The sequence below is a fragment of the Mesoplodon mirus genome (assembly GCF_964341445.2).
Source record: "Mesoplodon mirus genome assembly, chromosome: 17".
Taxonomy (NCBI): domain Eukaryota; kingdom Metazoa; phylum Chordata; class Mammalia; order Artiodactyla; family Ziphiidae; genus Mesoplodon; species Mesoplodon mirus.
Genome location: NC_138993.1, coordinates 1,213,099 through 1,233,516, shown reverse-complemented (window position 1 = coordinate 1,233,516; position 20,418 = coordinate 1,213,099). Strand labels below are relative to the sequence as shown.

Genomic DNA, 20,418 nt, shown 5'->3' with positions numbered 1-20,418 from the left:
AAGGAAGTCTTTTTTTTTCTTCTTTTGAACTTAAATTACATAAGGAAGTATGATGATAGCATACACTTATATTCTTTTCCATAAGTAATAATTTCTTTTTTTCAGTTTTACTGAGATGTAATTGACATACATCATTGTATAACTTTAAGGTGTACAGCATAATGGTTTGACTTACATATATTGTGACATGGACAGCATCCGTCAGTCATCTCATGGATACCGAAAGAAGAAAAAGAAAAAAAAATAATTAAGGAGAATTTTTTTCCTTGAGATGAGGACTCTCCGATTTTCTCTCTTCACTTTCCTACATCTCATGTAGTCATCATGATGTACGTTACATCCCCAGGACTTATTAATCCTGTAACTGAAAGTTTGTATCTTTGTCTTCCTCCCTCCTGGATTCCATGTATAAATGAGATCGTACAGTATTTGTCTTTCTCTGTCTGACTTATTTTACTTAGCATAATGCCCTCAAGATCCATCCATGTTGTCATGAGTGGCACGATTTCCTTGCTTTTTATGGCTGAGTAATATTCCATTGCATATATGTACCACATCTCCTTTATCCATTCATCTGTCGATGGACACTTGGGTTGCTTCCATGTCCTGGCTGTTGTAAATAGTGCTGCTATGAACATAGGGGTGCGTGTATCTTTTCGAATTAGTGTTTTTACTTTTTCAGATAAATATGCGAGGTGGAATTGCTGGATCCTATGGTAATTCTATTTTTAATTTTTTGAGGAACATCTGTACTGTTTCCAAAGTGGCCGTACCAATGTGAGTTCCCACCAACAGTGTACGAGGGTTCCCTTTCCTCCACACCCTCGCCAGCACTTGTTATTTCTTGTCCTTTTGGTGGCCATTCTGATAGATGTGAGGTAATACCTCATTGTGGTTTTGATTTCCGTTTTCCTGTTGACTGGTGATGTGGGCACCTTTGCATGTGCTGTGTTATTTATTTGTTTGCCAGAAGTTAGGATCACCTTCAAAGTGGGGCTTGTAACATGTGGTTCAGGTATTTTTTGTTTTTTGTTCTTTTTTGCCTCCAGCAATTAGAAATGTTTTGGAAGGTGAATATTTACCCAAGTTGAAGAAATAAGCATGTGAATCAGACATTTAAAAAAATCCACGCTTTATGTTTGTAGGTTCTTCAGCCTCTTCAGCAGCGATTCTTAAGAGTGATAAACCAGGAAAACTTTCCGCAGATGTGCCAGCAGGAGGAGGTGAAGCAGGAGATCACTGCCACGCTGGAGGCCCTGTGTGGCATCGCTGAGGCTACCCAGGTTGACAATGTAGCCATCCTTTTTAACTTTTTAATGGACTTCCTTACCAATTGCATTGGATTGATGGAAGTTTACAAAAATACCCCCGAGACTGTCAATCTCATTATAGAAGTTTTTGTTGAAGTTGCACATAAGCAGATATGCTATCTTGGAGAGGTGAGCACGGTCTACTTTGATCCCTTCCAGATCAAAACTCCTGATAGCTATAACAAAATGATAGATACTTTGCTTCAGATTGAATGAACGTTATTTGAAATAATATTTTTATGCCTCCAAAAGATTTTTCAAAAGAACTCAGAGTTCAGAGGAAGGCATGTTGAATGAATACAAATTCTTGTCCTAAAAATGTTAATAATCAGGCATTTCTTTGGGCTAATATGTTACTCTGTCAAACTCATGCACATGAGGAATATTTGATAAAACAAATGGATTAGGGTAGAAAATTTTAACAAATTTCTCTGTGGTGGAACCCTAGGACTTAACCATTTTAAGTGGCAGTTTGCACCTTTGTTTTGTAAGTCAGATGAATGTTCAGATACACTAAGTTCTTTTATATTCATTCAGCAAAGATATTCCTGATTTGTGTGTGTGTTGTTGTCGTAGATCAAAGGAACCTGCTTAAAAGTGAGGTTACATTTGGTCAGTGTTACACAGGTCGTCCCAGGTGCACTGTTCAGAGGTTAGGCCGGTGCCGTGTATTCTGATGCTTGGAGCTCTGCGCTTCTGCACGTTAAACCATTTTACATCTTAAAATAATACACGTTGTACAAGAAGTTGAACAGCAGGAGTAAAGCAGTTCTGTTGCCAAAATTACATTGCCTTTCTAGTGGGCACAATCAAATGCACACAAAAAGAGTGTCAAATTTTATTGTTAGAAAACTAATATTTTAAATATAACTGTAATCTTTATGCTTTTTCATTTTTGTTAATGCTTTACTATAGTTTAAGACAAGCATTAGAGCTGCTGTTGGAATTCAGAGTAAATTTATTAGATCACATCTTAAACTTCTGTAGTATTTATGTTTGTTTCCCAGCCAGGCTCCCCCAGTAGCCTGATCTCTGCCTGCTTTTTCCCAGTCCAAAGCCATGAACTTGTACGAGGCGTGCCTCACCCTGCTGCGCGTGTATTCCAAGAACAACGTGGGGCGGCAGAGGGCCGACGTCACCGCGGAGGAGGAGGAGCAGTACCAGGACTTGCTTCTCATCATGGAGCTCCTTACCAACCTCCTGTCCAAGGAGTTCATAGACTTCAGCGACACAGGTAAAGCCTGCACAAGGGCTCCTGCACTTGGCTGTCGTGCTTGTTTCTATTAAAGCAAAGCAGTGTTTTCATTATGTGACATCCCACGAGGTGGTCCCATTTGCAGAACAGGTGGAAGTCGGTCCCCGTGGCCACGGGGCGGGCGGGACCAACAGCCCTGTGTGCTTGGCCTTCCTGTGGTAGAGATGAAAGTGCTGGTGTCTTCCCTGCCCTAGGCTCCTAGCCAGTGCCGGACACTGTCCCTGTCACAGCAGCATGAGCCTGGTGCCACTGTTGCACGCATTTTAGAGGCGAGGAAACAGGCCCAGGAGTTTCCACCACTTGCCTGCAGACGCGCAGCTCGCGCGCCCCCGTGTCTGACTTCAGAGGCCAGTGTCCAGAGCTTGCTTTACTGACGAGTTCCCCCTCCGTGTCCTCTGAGGAAACCCCAGCCCTGTGCCCACTGCAGTTTGGGAGCCACTGGACTTGGGGGCTGAGAGGCGACACTTCGAAGCCCTAACCTGGGGCTCTCCAGCAGCATGACCTTGCGGAGTCTGGTGCCTTCCTGGGCCTCCCTTGCTGTTACAGGGGCTGTGACAGTCGGTGCCTGCCAAACCATGTTCACAGTGTGCTGGCAGGTACCTCTGGTGCCTGCCGTTGTCGTTGTCGTCACCGCTGTTGTCACAGGCGGGCATGTCCGGGTGCCCGGAGCCTTGTGTGTCGCAGCTCTCCTTCACCGCCTCTTGCCCACTGCCTGCCTCGCCTCAGGACACAAGGACCTCCTGCTCCACGAGGAGGATATGCTGTCCACGTCTCCTCCCTGGGCTGAGCTGACCCCCGGGCAGCGGGTGCTGCTGCTCCTTCCTTCTCCGATCCCTTCTCGCCCCCTGGGCTCAGCACACCTGACACTGGACACTGTTCCTCTCTGTTCCCTCCACCGGTTCACTTCCCTTGTTCACTCAGCACTGGTTTCTGGCAGAGCTGGCCTGTGCCAGGCACCGTCAGCTTCAGCCCGGGAGCTGTACTGCCCTGGGCAGGTGACGGGGCACCAAGGTGAAGGGCTTCTGCTGCCGCTGTTTCCAGGCCCAGCCACTCGTGCGGGTGTCGGTCCCAGGTTTTCTGATTCCTTCAGGCCGGGGTTGCTTCACCTTTTCTAGCTCAGATGTGCCTCTAAGGCCTCAAGTTGTTCTGAGCCTTTGCCTTGAAGGGTGTATGTTACACGACCTGCTGAGGTTCACATGCCGTGTTAGTTGATTTGTAGACTTTGCAGGCGTGTAAGGACCAGGATACGAGCCCTGTACCCTGAGGAACTGACTCTCAGTTAAGAACTGGTATTGAGAGGGATGGGAGAGCTGTGTACGAAGGGCATTTGGAGGGGCCAGAAGCCCTCTCAGGCTCCCCTAGGGGCGAGCTGTGGGGTAGACAGTATGGGTAAGTGTGGACGGGCAGGTTTTCAAAGTAAAAAAGCAGAAGGATTGAAATCGTAATACAATGTTAGAAAAGAAATTGAGGCCAAAATGCTCAGGATTGAAAGTACAAAATAAGGGTAAAAAGAATAGAATAAGGTGGATAGGGTTGAGGTCTAGAAAAAAGAAAATGAAGACAATTAAAATAGGAAATGATAAAGCAACAGATAAAATAGATGGTAAAAAGGGAGAGAATATTTTTAAGTAATTATTTTAAAAATAAAATACAGATAATAGGTGAGATAAGAGAATTTTTTTTTTTTTTTTTTTTTTTTTTGCTGTACGCGGGCCCCTCACTGCTGTGGCCTCTCCCGTTGCGGAGCACAGGCTCCAGACGAGCAGGCTCAGCGGCCATGGCTCACGGGCCCAGCCGCTCCGCGGCACGTGGGATCTTCCCGGACCGGGGCACGAACCCGCGTCCCCTGCATCGGCAGGCGGACTCTCAACCACTGCGCCACCAGGGAAGCCCGAGAAAATATTTTAAATATTATGAAATAAAATTAACATACCAGGTGAGATATAAAAGCATAACTGAAAATGAGCCTCTGCACGACATTCTTGAGCCCCTGGCAGAGCCTGTGGCTGCAGAGCTGAGTCCCACAGCCCAGGCCAGGAGCCGTCTCTCGAGCAGACCCAGCGGCGGTCGCCAGCCTGCCGTGGCCCCGGCCCAGCAGGCCCAGGCTTCCTACCAGATGGATCCAGGCTGGCCAGTGCCCAGCTTTGGAAAATGGGATTCTTCCAGCTAGAACTGAGGCTCTTGGAGAAAAGTACAGAATTAGGCTGAAAAAGTGGTTTTTAAGTAGAAGTGCTTTTTTACCACATTATGTTCTTTTTTTCCCCCTTGTTGTGAAAGTAAATATGCTCATAATAGAAAAAATTTGAAGTACAGGGACAGAAAAATCACCCATACTTTGACATAATCCAGAGTAATTGCATTTTGTTGACTTCCCTTTTGGTTATTTTGTATAATTTTTTTGTGATTATGCTCCAAATATAATTTTATATTCTGCCTTTTTCATTAATGTATTATTAGCCTCTTCCTTGTCGTTAAAATTTTTCATGACTTTTTGATGGCTGCGTGGTAGTCCACATTTTGGAACCTAACCCTGTTTTTGTAATATAGGACATCTGGAGTATTTACAACTTTGCTGTTACAGTGATAAACTAATTACTTCTGTGGATGAATCACTGTCTAAATTTATGTTTATATCCTTACTATATACAGTGCCCAAAAGTCTCTTACTATATTGCTTTTGAGGGCAACTATCACACTGTATCCTCACCAGCATTTAAATGTTACCATTCAGAAGTCACTTGTAATCTAATGAATCAGAAGTAGTATCCTCAAAAACTTTGTATTGCTTGCTTAATGATTGGATTGAACTTGTTTTTCATTGGGCTTATGGTTTTGTTAGGTGTTTGTTTGTGGATTTTGGTCCTTTATCTGTTTAGGTTTTAAGATTCTGAGTAATTTATATGACTCCTTTATGGATTAAGGGTAACAATCCTTTGTCATATTAGTAGCTTTTTTTAAAAAAACTTTTTTTATGCAATATTTAATTCCTATATTTCCCCCCATTCCTTTCCAGCTTAGAAAAATCCCACACACCTAGGAGAAGAGTGAATAGTGCTGTGGAAATTATTTAACTCACAGTATGACCGATGTGTCAGCGGGGTCAATTTTACTTTTCAAAAAACATTGATTAAGCGTTAGTTTTACTTTCATCGTCGTAGAATGATAATGTAAACACAGAATATCTGCATCCAGTATTCAGACCCTAAACAGTACAACACGAAAGGCTGTATTATCCTCTTGTAGATTTATTTAGTCTTAGGGGCTTGACTCCACTTTCACTTTCATGCAGGAGAACATACCTACCTTCATAGGTTTATTGATGTTACAGCTGTAAGACTGCGTTGTTCTCATTTTATAGATGAAGTGTTTAGGGGTCAGGAGCCTGGGCCAGCAGCAAACAGATCTGTGTCGGCAGCCGATGTTGTGTTGTATGGAGTGAACCTGATTCTGCCCTTGATGTCACAGGACCTCTTGAAGGTAAGTGAAGAAAGGAATGTGAACATTAAAACCGCATATGCTTGAACTCGAAGGTTCAAGATATTTCAGACACGAATACATGTCCGATTTAATTCAGGGGGCCAGTACCTACTCATCTGTTAAATGTGTGTGGAAATAAAGTGTTTGTGTTGCTGTTCTGTGTCCTTCACACCCATGCCTTCCCTGGAGCCCTGCACTCACTGATGGCTCAGTGTCAGGGAAAGACTGGTTCTTCCAGAACCTGAGTGCCGATGTTCGCGGTTTTGATTCCCTCATCATTTGTCGTTCAGCACATACAGTAAGTTTCATGTGTAGTGTATTTCTCTGGTGCTTTCCCAACATCATTCTCAGGCTGAGGGTTTGGGCAACAGAAGGCATTTCCCAGCCGCTCCGTGGAGAAATGGGATGGTAAGAAACCAGGGCTCATACAGCCGGTCAAGTTCCGTACGTTCTGACTGCACTGGGCCTCGGTTTCTCTCACTGGTTGATGTCAAGGGTGTGGTGGTGATGAGGCTGCCCTTTTTCCCCCTCTGAGTACCATCGAGGGAGGGTCTCTTCTCCTGCGTTGTCAGGAGGTGGGAGGTTGGAGAGGAAGAGTGAGGTGGACAGGATAGAGGGGCGAAGGGAGGGGTCTGGGGAGGAAGCAGGGCTGGGAGGGGCCTGTGCAGATGAGGGTCAGAGTGAGAGCTGTTAGGTTCCTGGTGCGCGGCTGTGACTAGGCTTGTCCCTCCTGGAGAAGTGTCTCTGCGGAGAGCAGCCAGCAGGATGGGAAGTTGAGGAAGCTCTGTGTATTGATTTGCTTTTCGGGTTTTTTTGTTTTTTGTTGTTTATTCATCAAATAAACCATTAGACATTTAGATGTGTATTTTCTTAAATGAGGTTAGCTGTAGATTACCTACTTTTTACCTCAGTTCTCCAGGACTGTGCAACCAGGAAGTAGATGTTGGAAGTGCAGGACTGAATACTCCGTTCTAATCACAATTTTAACAGTTTGTATTACGTTCTTGTATTTTTCCAACATGCTTGAATGCAAATAAATACATTTGCAAAATGGTTTTATTCACAGGTCATTTAATAATTTCAGATTTGGCTGCTTTGTTCAATTTTTCAAGGTAAACATAGAATATCTGGAATTGGCTATGGCTTTTGTAACTATCCAGAAGATGACTGTTTCTACTATATATCACTTTCATATTAGTTACTAAAGTGTTCCCGTTCTTGTAACTCATTTTTACATTTAATTAGGTCTTTATGTTTTCTATATCCTGTATACCTTTTAAACAAATCATTATACTTAGAAGCTTGATGGTTATTACTTTATTCCATTAATGAAAACAAGTAGTTTGCTCATCTAAATATTTAATATTTCTTTTTCAGTTTCCAACCCTTTGTAATCAATACTACAAATTAATCACATTTATCTGTGAGATTTTTCCTGAAAAGATACCACAGCTTCCTGAAGATCTTTTTAAAAGTCTGATGTACTCGTTGGAGCTAGGAATGACGTCATATCCTTTGCATGAGCGTCGTGATGATTTGTCACGAGGGAAAAAGGTTGCTAGGAGAAACGTTTTCAAAATTTGCATTTTTTCTTGTGTGGTTCAGTCTTATTTCTTTAAAAAGCAGTCATGCCTATAGCGGCCCCACTTCTGTGTTTCTTTCATTAACGTGCCCCCTCGTCCTCCTTTCACAGACCCAGAGGCGTTTGGCCCCTGGCCCCAAAGTCACTGTCTCATGGAGCCCAAGTAGTAGCGCCATGTCCTTTTGCCGCGTCTCTGATCTTTGCCACTTGGTTGTGTGCGTCACAGTCAGAACACTCACAAACCTCCAGTCCTGGGCCCCAGACACATACGGATAATCTCAGAAACACTGGGAATCTCCTGTCCTCACCTAGCTCAGTAAAGACACACCGAAGTACTCACCTTCTAGAAATAGCCATCCGTTGGATAATAGCTTTAATTTTTTTATCTTTTGTAAGTCAAGTATCTCTAGTTTGTTCTTTGACCTTCGTGATCAGAATGAGTTCGGAGGTTTGCCAGCTGTGCCTGGAAGCTTTGACCCCGTTAGCTGAACAGTGTGCAAAAGCACAGGAGACAGACTCGCCACTTTTCCTGGCAACACGGCACTTTCTCAAGGTGAGATGTTTGGGTGCAGTCATTGCCCAGGGGTCTTCCCTCCAGGGGGCAGTGCTGACACCTTCATCCACGAGGAGATCATGCCTTTCTGTTCACTGCAGTTTTTGGAGATCAGCTTTCTTGGATACGTTATCCTCCACGGTTATTTTGAGTTCTTGAAATTTTATGTGGTGAATATAACATGGAATTTGATAATTTGATTATTTCATACACCACAGCAAGCAATAACATCTTCACGTTATCCTTGGATTTTTAAAAAACCGTTTTCTTTACTTCTCAGATTTACTTAATAAAGAAGAATAACCTCTTTTTCCCTCTTTTTCCCTTTTGGAATGGGGAGGGGCTGGAGGGTTATATGGTCATCGTGTGTCTTTATTGAGAGTTGTTACTGTGTACTTTCAGCTGGTGTTTGATATGCTGGTTTTGCAAAAGCACAACACAGAGATGACCACCGCGGCTGGCGAGGCGTTCTACACGCTGGTGTGCTTGCATCAGGTACTGGACACGCCTCCCTGGGCCCCTCGCTCTGTGTAGTGAGGGGATTTTCAGACAGATGGGCCGTTTGTCCCTCAGTCCTCAGAGGGTCTGTGCCTCGGTGCTTCCACACCATTCAGTGAGGCTGTATTTCTTTTCTTTTTTCTTTTTGGCTGTGTTGGGTCTTCGTTGCTGCGCGCGGGCTTCCTCTAGTTGCGGCGAGTGGGGGCTACTCTTCGTTGTGGTGCGTGGGCTTCTCACTGCGGTGGCTTCTCTTGTTGCGGAGCACGGGCTCTAGGCGCGCAGGCTCAGTAGCTGTGGCGCACGGGCTTAGTTGGTCTGTGACGTGTGGGATCTTCCCGGACCAGGGCTCGAACCCGTGTCCCCTGCATTGGCAGGCGGATTCTTTTTTTTTTTTTTGCGGTATGCGGGCCTCTCACTGCTGTGGCCTCTCCCGTTGCGGAGCACAGGCTCCGGACGCGCAGGCCCAGCGGCCATGGCTCACGGGCCCAGCCGCTCCGCGGCATATGGGATCCTCCCAGACCGGGGCACGAACCCGCATCCCCTGCATCGGCAGGCGGACTCCCAACCACTGCGCCACCAGGGAGGGCAGGCGGATTCTTAACCACTGCGCCACCAGGGAGGTCCAAGGCTGTATTTCTTCACACTCTCAGTAGCTCTGACTCTTTGTTTTGTGTTTATCTGACAAGCTGTTAGTAGCAGCTCCTTTCCCTTCTCCACTGTTGTGAACCGTCCTTTATGGCAATCGCTGCCCTAAAGCTTGTCCTTACACAGCTGTGCTGGGAACCAGGACTCAGGACAAAGTAACGGAGACACAGTCTCTGCCCTTGAGGAACTCACAGCTTTGCAAGGAAACAAGATGGATAAACCTGGGGACCCCGACAAGTCTGCCTTCAGAAAGTATGGAAAGCCGCAGTGTGTTATTTCATAGCGCAGTCTGGAAAACTGGTTGGTTGGAGCCTGTAAAGCCTCTGCAGCGCTCCGTGACGGGGGCTACAGCAGGAGGAGGGTTAGGCTGGCTTGCCTGTCCCTCCCTGTCCCTGTGGAGGGTGCCCATCAGGTGTGCGAGAAGAGCCGTGTCGGGTCCTCAGCTGCCTCGGTTTCCAGTGTGTATCCCCACCCCTACTCCCCACACACAGGCACACAACCCAGTGTGACCACGTCATAGGCCAGGGCAGCTTTTTTTTTTTTTTTAATCCTTCAGTATAGAGGCTGTAGCATTTGCTGTGACTGGTGCGCAGGGTTTGATTTTATTTCCCCTCTTTTAAAACGGGAGGATTTTGAGGAGTCCTGCGTGCCACCTAAAGACCCCTTCCTGCAGTACCTGCGCCCCGGGCGGGGCGCCTCTGCCCTGGGTACTGCCTCCTGCAGGTGGCGCCCTTGTGGGTGGACCTCCGTGCTCCGCATACATAGGCCGTTGCTTTCTGATGTCCTTTTTTTTTTTTTTTTTTTTGCGGTACGCGGGCCTCTCACTGCTGTGGCCTCTCCTGTTGCGGAGCACAGGCTCCGGACGCGCAGGCTCAGCGGCCATGGCTCACGGGCCCAGCCGCTCTGCAGCATGTGGGATCCTCCTGGACCGGGGCACAAACCCGCATCCCCTGCATCGGCAGGCGGACTCTCAACCACTGCGCCACCAGGGAAGCCCCCCATGATGTCCTTTTAAAAACCTGGGTGCACGTTGTAGCCAAGGGAGCAGGGACTGGGGCTGGGCTGGCCCTGGAGGCACTGCCGTTTCTCGGGCAGGGGGCGCGGGGGGGGACTTGAGTCTATACTTACCCCCGTGCGCAGGCCTGCCTCTGGAAAGGGCAGGTAGCGCGGCCCCCTGGCCCCATGCAGGGTGGGGGGGGCGTGCCTTCCTGCTCTTTTCCAAACGGAATTAACATATGGTTTCCCCATTTGCGTCTATCATGACATCCCAAGAAGCTAATGAGGAAGAGTGGCAGGCCTGCTCTTCTCAGGAGAGCTTCGCTTGGAGAGCTGCCCTGGTTGCGTTCCCCTTGACCCCACACCCTCTCCTCTGTGTAAGGCTGTACATGCAGGGCAGTAAAACTAGGAAAACTCCAGCCACGCCCTCCTGTTCTGTGTCGCTGAGCCCCTTCCTCAGGGACCCCTTCCTCAGGGAGCCCCTCTGCACAGCACTCCCTTCCGCCCCTCGCCACCTCCCACACAGCCCCCGTCGGCACGTGTGTGTACCTGCTGTGTCGTGGCTGCCGCCGTGTGGGCAAAACGTCTGCGTAAACCTCCAGGAAACCTTGAGAGTCAGCTTGCAGACTTAGGGCCTGAGAATCTACCATAAATCTGTCATACTAAGAATCTATCATAAAATGCAAAAAAAAAAAGTGCTTTGAAAACACAGAACGAAGAGGCAACGTGACAAGGTACGTGATCGTTTGGGTTCTGGAGCCGCACGGCCAGTTCTTGCTCAGAGGCCTGTGCTCTTGGGTAGGTTATGTAATCTCACTGTGTGGAAGAACTTTGGTGTGTAAAACAGGGATATAAACTATATCTTCCTCACACGGTTGTTATAAAACAGTGAGTTACTAATGGAAAAGCTTGGAACAGTACCTAGATGACAGTAAACTTTTAGTAAATGTTAAATATTAAAAAGAGCTGTCAGACCCTGCCTTTTGGACCCCCATAGCCCACTAATTTGTATTTCGTGTGGTATTTGAGGAAGGTGCGTGTTCTTATGTGTACTTATCTCTTCAACAGGCGGAATATTCTGAACTGGTTGAAACGTTACTGTCAAGTCAGCAAGACCCAGTTATTTACCAGAGATTAGCAGACGCCTTCAACAAGCTCACTGCAAGCAGCACGCCCCCCGTGCTGGACCGGAAGCAGAAGATGGCCTTCCTGAAGAGTTTAGAAGAGTTTATGGCAAATGTTGGTGGTCTCCTTTGTGTAAAATAAACGACAGAGCTTTATGCTTAATCAGATCCTTCCTGCAAAGTGCACTGAATTGCTAACAGTTGACTTGAGTCTTGTTCTTTTTGTCAGTTCATTGGCCGTTTGGATTTTGGGAGCCTGGCAGGGCATTGTGTGGTGCAGGGAAGCATTAGCCTCAGTCCGTCGTAGGTCTTGTAGCTTTTGAATGGTGATTTCAGACTCTCAAAATGAAATTCCACATATGTGCAAAGAGATATGGGCACCATGAAACACGTATTCAGTGCCTTTTCCCTCTTTATCAGAGCATTAGGTGGCTATCCACAGTTCAGCGTTTTCATTGTCAGCTGGATATCTGTTCATCTGCATCACTGAGGAGCTGGTTGACAAGGCAGATTCTTGGGCCCGCCTGTAGACAGGCCCTCGGAGTCAGCATTTGTTTGTTGGACCTTGGATTCTTGATTGTCATAAGTTCCTCTCCTCTGCCACCCCGCAGTTTTCAGTCAGTGCAGAAGACCCGGCAAGCTTTGAGCGGTGTGTGCTGTCCCAGCCCTCCCTTTGATGAGGAGGAGGTGACTCGGCGGGGGAAGGGCACCACCAGGTGTTTGTGGCTTCTTGTAACCACGCTCTCCCTGTCTGTCTTGTGTCACGGCAGCCTGGTAATTGCAGGTTTTGTGAATCTACTCTGATGCCTGAACTTGAGGAGGAAAATACATGTATATTTTTGTTCCATAAGAAGAACTTTAGGAACTGTAGCCATCTCATTGCCTTAATTTTATGAAGAAATTACAAAAAGCAGATTTGTTTTAGTAAGAAATCAAGTCTTGACGCTTCAGAGTCGGTTTAGGGTGTTAGCTGCTGTGAACGTGGGGCCCTTTTGATTGTGTGTATTTATGTGGTTTTATGGGTGAAATGAAAGGCTCATTCAGATGTAGTCTAACTTTCTGAGTATGTTTCTGTCCAGCCACATAGCCCATGGCTAATCATCTGCTCTGAATGGCTTGCTTAAGCAATAACTATTTTAAAGGATGTGAATTACTGATTCAGACAGACTCTTACACGTTGGGACATTAGGGCAGTAATTATTCTAGAGTGGGTATTATACTCATTTCACAGGAGCCACGTAAATTTAATTTAAGAGATTAAAAAATTCACTTTAGATCCTCCGGTTTGATTTTTCTAATCAGGATTTTTGTACTGGTGCCGTGCTCCCCTTAACTCTGTGTGCCAGCTTAAATTATGGAAACGAAAGCTAACTTATAAACACCAGGCACGTGACACTGTGCCCACTGCAGTGTCAGAATCACACAGCACAGTGACAGAGGACCCTGGTGCAGGCACGTTCTTAAACTGCGCCTCCGAGGGGCGGGCTTTCTCGTCCTGTCCTTAACATCGTGTGCTCGACTGACCTCCGAACGTGGTGTTAGTACCTGGACTGCACAGAGTGGACGCGCCTTCCCGTGCACTGCTGCACGGCGGTGAGGGTAGCTCTGTGCTCTCGGCAGTTGCAGTTAACCAGACGGAGCATCTGAATTCCATCCAGCCTGGGCAGGTGCCGCTGGACGCAGATGAAAGCAAAGCCTAGAGCCACAGCTTTCTGAGGAACATTTCTCTTAATTCGATCACCATTGAGTAACAACTGAGGTGGAGCAGAAAGTCTTAAAAGACATCTAGGGCAAAACTAGTATCACTCCTCCTGAAGTGCACGTATTATTGTGTTCTTAAACATGCTCTGGACAGTGCATTTATTTTTAGATTTCTTCTTCTTTCCCTTAAAGAACTTGAAGTCAGAGGCAGCGGTAGTCACTTTGTTTGCATTGTTTCTGGTGTTTCATGTTTCCCAGCTCCCTAGTGCCCAGCAGTTGTGAGCTAAATATGTCCCTGTCCCTTTGCCTAAGGGCACCAAGACACGCAGCCGACTGGATTGGTCCACTGACTGCGACAAAACTCTAATCAAGTTGTTATTGAAAATAAAGATGAGTAGGAAAGGAAATCAAGTTGTTATTGAAAATAAAGATGAGTAGGAAAGGAATGCCATGGTAAACAAAAAGGGCATCCGTATTTAATATCTTTTATCTAGACAGATGTATTTGCTGTTTGCCCAGATTCTATTACAGTCCTGCATTTTCATTAGACCACTTTTAATTGAAACAAGATTTTCTTCAGATTGGACCAAATAATACATAAGATATCATCAGAATGTTGGTTAGTGGCAAACTGGAAGGAAACACCACCACCGTTTTTAGGTAGTGGGAAAGGCCACTTAATTGCAACAGCCAGGCTCTTTTCAGTTGTTCGCATTTTGTTTTCCTGATTGGATATTTGTTTAGTTTGGGGCTTTTGTTTTATTTTGTCGAGTTTTGTCTTCAGCTATGTTTGCTGGCTTTTCAGTGTTGGGGGGTTTTGTTTTAATGCTCTTGGCCCAGTGGGTGTCAAGAAGACTGGCTTAATTCTAGTAAATTGATTTTTACTGCTAAAACTGTTGTCAAAGGAGTTTAAAAACAAAAGCATTATTTGTGCCCCTTTTTATCTATGTTAAAGGGACACTGTTGAGTATTTGATTTTTTATAATGCTGTGTTTTATAAACTTTCTCTTATTCATACACAATATTCTATCACCTCCGTTTTCAGTTCAGTCTTTGCTTGATTTTATTTTCCTTGGCCCTTTTATTTCTGAAGGCACCGTCTCTGCAGACTTTGTACCTTCACAGTTTGTGTTTGTGTGGCAGCACCTGTAACTAATTCTTGTAGCTCTGTTGGAAGGATTGGTTTGCGTTTGTGGTCCTGGATGGGTGGCTGCCTGGGGCGTGGGCCACCTGAGACAGTATCTGACAGTGTCCTTCCTGTCTCTTCGTCTGTTGGGAGACAGTGGCATGTAACCATCACTGCAGTGAGTTGTCAACAGTGTGACCCTTTTATGTAAAAAAAACTTCACAATTTTCTCCAAACTGGTTTTAAGAATTTAGTCTTATTTTGTTGTAAACCGTGTTTCTAATTATATTACATTACTCTGTTCAGAGGAGATGGTTACTACTATTTTTTCACAGTTTGCATTTCAAAACCAAACATCTCTGTGATGCTTACCCCAGTCAGCATTATTTAACTTCCCTTACTGTCTTTGGTTGAACTTTCTCGTTTACCAAAAATGTCAAGTCTTCGTATTTCTCCTATCACCATATTTCCCATTTCTGTTAATACTTGTATGAACCCCTCAAGTATTGAAGGGAACAAGTTGTCAATTTCAAGGATTTCAAGTTTGAGTATCTTAATTTACAGTGTCAGTTGGAGCCTTAAAATACTATTTTTGTCTGTTACAATTTTACTTCTTTCTGTTTGCCACCTCTGTCATTGGAGGTGTTGTCATTAGACCTAGTAAGTCAGCATCTCTGACAGATGATTATCGTTATTAGCTCCTGAATAAAATATTAACTGTTTAGAAACCTCAGTACTTCTTAGGGGTTTTTCAAAACCAGAGAATAAGGCACTGATTTGGATATGAGTTCTTAACATTATAATTTTCTGTAAATTCCTCTATAAAACAACATAGCTGATTTGAGGATGTAATAATGTTTTAAATTATTTTAAAATGTAGGTGGATATTCTCTGACTTGGTAACTATATTCTGAAAACACTGCATCTAAGAATTCTTGAAAAATTGATTTTCTAAAATTTTAAAATGTCCAACTTAGGTATATTGCTGAGCTCAAATTAATTTGCAGTGAATGCCATGGTTCACGTTGAACTTTAAACATTTTAATTTAGATGTAAGAAATGTGAAGTATTCCTGATTGATTATAATGGGAACCCATGACATATTTAGCCAAAGACTGTATTTGGTTCAGGTAAAGATAAAAGCTTAATAATGGGCATCCATTCTATTCTAAAGAGGATGGATGAGGTGATGTGTTTCTGGCCCCTAGCTCTGTACACGTAAGTCTTTGTAAAGGCAGAAACGTGGTGACGGGGAGACCTGTGTGTTAGCCCCCCGAGGCTCACACTGCAAACCATCTTTGTCCCCCTCGTCCTCTGTGGTTTGCTCTTCGCCTGGTCCCAGACTTCCCAGCAGTGGAGAGATTTTGTTTTTGGGTTTTCTTTTAAGTCTGTTTTCTTAGGCCTCTCAGCTCTTAGGAGCTGTCAGAATGTACTAATAGCTAATTTTCCTAGCCTGACATTCAACGCTGCATCTGCATTATGTACCTAACGGGGATGTGACCTCAAGTGTGTCCTGAGCCCAGGCTACCTGGTGTGGTGTCTTTTACCACATACAATTATTGACAGACCGCAAAGGTTGGTATTGTGATTTGGTTCTCTGTACAAAGGAAAAGGCTCCATGCAGTGAGTTTCTGGTTTAATGGTCACAAAATGTTAGCACTGCTACCATTCAGCACGTGTAAAATGTTTTAAATTTATAAATATTAAAATTTTAAACTTATACTGACTTTTCAGTTTTTTTAAGAGGCCCAGGCATGAGTATACTGTTTAAATATTTACTTCTATTAACATTATTAATAAAGGTATAAAGTTGCATTTAATTTTTCAAAAGATGCTACAATACGATTTTAGGAAATAAGGCCATGTACTGAGCCAGTTACAAGCTGCATATAAAATTTTATTTGTATTTTTTAATCCATAAATGGGAGTTAAAATATGTCTTTTCACTAAATATTTTTATGACATTTTTGTTTTGACCATGTGTGATTTGTTCGTGGGTGTCTAGCTAGACTATTGTATGAAACTTATTGAATGGTGCTAGTTCACTTACCAGCCGAGGGTGACTGACACTGGGGACATTACACGATCAGAATAATTTTAAATAAAAAACATGAGGACATATCTGCACAGGTAAAATAGAGATTTCCATTACCTTCTGGGAGAACACCCAACCCTCATAGAATCTCCAGAATTCAGAAAGAATTGAAGTTTCATTTATATTCTGTAATATTGAGCATATTTATTTTTATCTCAGTTCACAATCTTAGAAACAATTTCAGAGTTATTAGTTAAATCATTGGATTTGGGGCATATTTGTAGTAAATGTAGTTTGGGTCATTCTTTTTGGCCTTTCAGGGAAAGTGGAAAAGTAGCATTCTTCTGTGTGTCAGACAGACTTTCCTTTTTACCTAATTCTACATCTTGTAAACATATGCAGTGAAAAGTTAATTTTTTTAAGGAAGAAAATGCGTTTTGAAAATATATTTATTTTAAACTTTATATTGCTTGGAATGTTCATTGATTTGTAATGGTATTTCTTAGGTTATATTGAGATCTGATTCCACTCCAAGGGTGGATAAAGAACCATTAGGCTGTTGAGGAACCAAGTAGAGCTCGTTTATTTTCAAGGGGGGAGCCTTAGGCCCAGGCTGATCACCTTTCGTTGGAGGGAGCTGTGGATGATCTTAGAGCCCCAGATATAAACATCTGGTATTGTTTCTTAAAAGACATCTTTAAAATATTGGTGCTCTCTAAACATACAGTCTTTATATTGAGTGGTTTATGAATAATGACTTTGGTGCATTAATTAGATTGTGGAACATTTTTGTTCTGTTCCTTAAACATAGGGTCGTGCACTCTTTGTAATCTCGAACGGCAGTTCTTTTAACACTAACTAGAAGCAGAGGGCGTACTTGGTGATATTAAGGAGAAAATCTTTTGCTTGGAGTCCCCGTACAGTACTAATGGTGGCATACTCTGTCGGTTGTGGCACATACATCAACATCCTGCTGAACTCCTGCAGTGTGAATTACTTTATCTAGCGAGAGGGTGAACTGCGGTTAAGTCATTGATGCTTCCCGGAACTGATAAATGAAAAAAAAAAAAACTGAAGCAAAGAGAGTTTATTTTTATTTATTTATTTATTTTATTAAAAAAAATTTTGGGCTGTGCCACGCAGCGTGTGGGATCTTAGTTCCCCGACCAGGGATCGAACCCGCGCCCTGTGCATTGGAAGCACAGAATCTTAACCACTGGACCTCCAGGGAAGTCCTGCAGAGAGAGTTTAAACAGGGATGTGCTAAGTATTTTTATTCCCGTAGTAGTTAGCAGTTCTGTTTTTAAGTTTCGATAGCGTTCACCGCTGATTACTTTGCCAGGTCAGTTTTCAGGTGTTTTGTTTAGTAAGCTCCAGATCTTAGGCTGCAGTTTTGCAGCTCATAACTGCACTGCCCTGCATGGTCCTTTCTGAGGACTGACTTGGTGAAGCTGTTTGAACTGGCAGAGTACAGGGTAGAGGCAGGGAGACCTAGATTCAATTGACAGGTACGCTACTTAGGGTTTACATGGATTTCCACAGTCTGTCATCTTATCATAGGACCAGAAGTGTTGTTAATTCCCAAAGAACAAATTTAAAGCACAGTGATGGATAAAATATAATAGATGCTCAGTAAGTTCCATTCTGTTTAAAGATCATTGATAAGAACACATTTTGCTCCATTAGATAAATGTGTCCTAACACAAAGTCTGACACCTGATAGTCATTCACTCTGGTGGTATTATGATAGAGTTAACTGTATTATTTACTGCATCTTCTTTTCTAAATGAGAGAATTGATCTATTTAAGTCAGTGGTTTCAGTTTCTGTTGAATATGCTCGTATTATTCCCACAACAAAAAGTCCTAATAGTGATTCCCAAAATAAGTTTCATGCACCACTAATTCTTTATAACGTAGCTGTTACCAAGTAATTGGAGAAATAAAACTAGTTTCTTTACTGTGTGAAGTTAAATGCTTTACTGTACAAGTGCACGTTGGGAGGCTCTAGAGGAAGATCTTAATCCGACTTTACTTACGTAGTGGCCTCTTCACAAAGCACCTTATGGGACTAGACTTCTAGGGACTATCCTTTGCAACATACTTAGGTTAATTTGAGTAATTTGGTAATAAACCACTAAAAAAAGGAAGAAAAACCTGAATCTGTGTTCTTGTAAGTATAGGTTATACTAGTTATTTTTAAAGAGGAAAACCGAGTCTTGCTCCATCTCTATCTTAAGAGGTCTTTCCAGAGTAATCTCCATTTCTTTTATGCCCCGTTTCTGAAGAGTAGCATGACGAACAAAAATCACTTCTGAATACACAAAAGGAGTAATTCCTGAATTAAGGTTGATTTGAACTTGCCTGTCAAGTCCAGTTTACTGGACAAGTAATTTCCCATTTACTTACTTACTTAACTTACCTCACGGCTTGAGGGATCTCAGTTCCCCAACCAGGGACTGAACCCTGGCCCTCAGCAGTGAAAGCGTGGAGTCCTAACCACTGGACCGCCAGGGAATTCCTGTAATTTCCCCTTTATTTCAATGATGATAAAATTGCCTCTTAATATTTTAAGTTTTTTATGATTTGCAAAAAACGTTAAATTACATTGCAAAGTTTTCATCTGGAAAATTCTGATCTTCATGTATCACTGTGACATGCTGTCTGAGCAGTCAGCAGTATTGGTGGAGGTGTAACTATTTGAACTTCCTGACAATTATGGTCACTTTAATTATAAAAACAACATAGTAATACACATTACATGCAGATAACTATTGTGTCACATGATATGAAAGCAACTGAAACTTTGAAAGCTTAAAATAGATCTGTTTCAAACCAAAAATAATTTGCTTTAACGTAAGCCTTTCTGTTAAGCCAAGGCAGTTTCCTATGTATGGAACACTACCTCTGTAAAAGATATACTGCCATAAAAGTTGGTTATTGTTTCTCGGTTCATGTTGTTGCTTACTTTTAGCTTGTGTATGTTTTCTTTCCTGCTCCTTTGCTAATAAGTTACAGCTGGTTTTGAAATACCTGGCTTAGTGGAGTTGTCATCAAAGCAATCAAAGAAAAAAGCATGGATTGCTATAAGCCTGGAAACAGTATTTAAAATGGAAATTATGGTACTGCCAAGGTTGTAAACCTGTTTTTTCGTTTATATCCTTTCCTTATACCGAAAGGATGTAAAGCTATTCAGCAGAATTTAACTTAACAAGATCATAGAATTGGTAAGGAAAATGAAGGAAAGGAAGGTAGGAACATAATACAGATAGATAGCCTTGGAGAATGGAAAGTAAATACATCACTTATAATTGGTAACTGCCAGGGTGGAAGGGAGCCTTCCTTTCCGTGTGCAGGTGCTGTGTTGGGTGCCTTAGAGCCGGCCTGCGAGCGCACTCCTCCCTGGAGGCTCTGAAAGACTGAGCCAGTGGGCTGACCAAACACCATCCTACGTTTGGGTCATTTCCATAGAAATTGTAGTGGCTTCATAATGAGACTATTTGCCGGATTAGTAGCTGGTCTTATTTCAGCGCGGAGATTGCGCGTGCGTCTTCGGTTCAGGTGCATCTCGCCCTCTTCACAGCAACCCCCAGCGTGACAGGTGCAGGTGCTGGTCTCACCTTAACCACGTCAGGTTTGGGAAGGGAGAGCACACCGCGGAGGAAGTCGAGCGCAGGGTTTTAAAGGTTTTTTCTAATGCTATCTTTACTATAAAACTTCAGGTTAATGTCCGAATTTCTCGGTTAGACGGAGGAGACGGAGCAGACAGAGCCTTAATGTCTGTGAAACGTACAAGCGTATCGAGTGCAAAAGGGCAGGTCCATTGGTATGCGTTGGACCTGAAGGGAATCTAGTTAAAACCTCAAGTACCTTTTATTGCCTCCATCTGAAGCACCTGCTGAGTCCGGCGCCTCCCAGCACGAGGAGGCGGCCCAGCGACTAACGCGAGACCCAACCGCCTGCCGGAAGCGCCCGACTGGGCGGTGTACGCGTGCGCGGAGCCAGCCACCCCGCCCACGCCCCGGTTCTGCTGGTTACTGCGCATGCGCGGGCGTGGGCCCCGCCCACGCTTCCGGCCTGGCGGGACGGTGTGCGCACGCGCAGACGCAGTCAGCTGT

At 44.0% G+C, this 20,418-nt stretch overlaps 1 protein-coding gene across 1 annotated transcript in view; it reads left to right on the top strand.

Moving 5' to 3' along the window:
* XPO4 (exportin 4) overlaps window positions 1–16,231 on the top strand; it is a 109,944-nt gene extending 93,713 nt beyond the window's left edge. The window contains exons 18-24 of the mRNA XM_082602027.1: window positions 1,146–1,439; window positions 2,361–2,544; window positions 5,924–6,042; window positions 7,420–7,551; window positions 8,061–8,177; window positions 8,580–8,672; window positions 11,385–16,231. Of these exons, the coding sequence (XP_082458153.1) occupies window positions 1,146–1,439; window positions 2,361–2,544; window positions 5,924–6,042; window positions 7,420–7,551; window positions 8,061–8,177; window positions 8,580–8,672; window positions 11,385–11,582 (1,137 nt within the window). The 3' untranslated portion in view covers window positions 11,583–16,231. The remainder of the gene's footprint in view (window positions 1–1,145; window positions 1,440–2,360; window positions 2,545–5,923; window positions 6,043–7,419; window positions 7,552–8,060; window positions 8,178–8,579; window positions 8,673–11,384) is intronic.
* The last annotated feature ends 4,187 nt before the right edge of the window (window positions 16,232–20,418 follow it).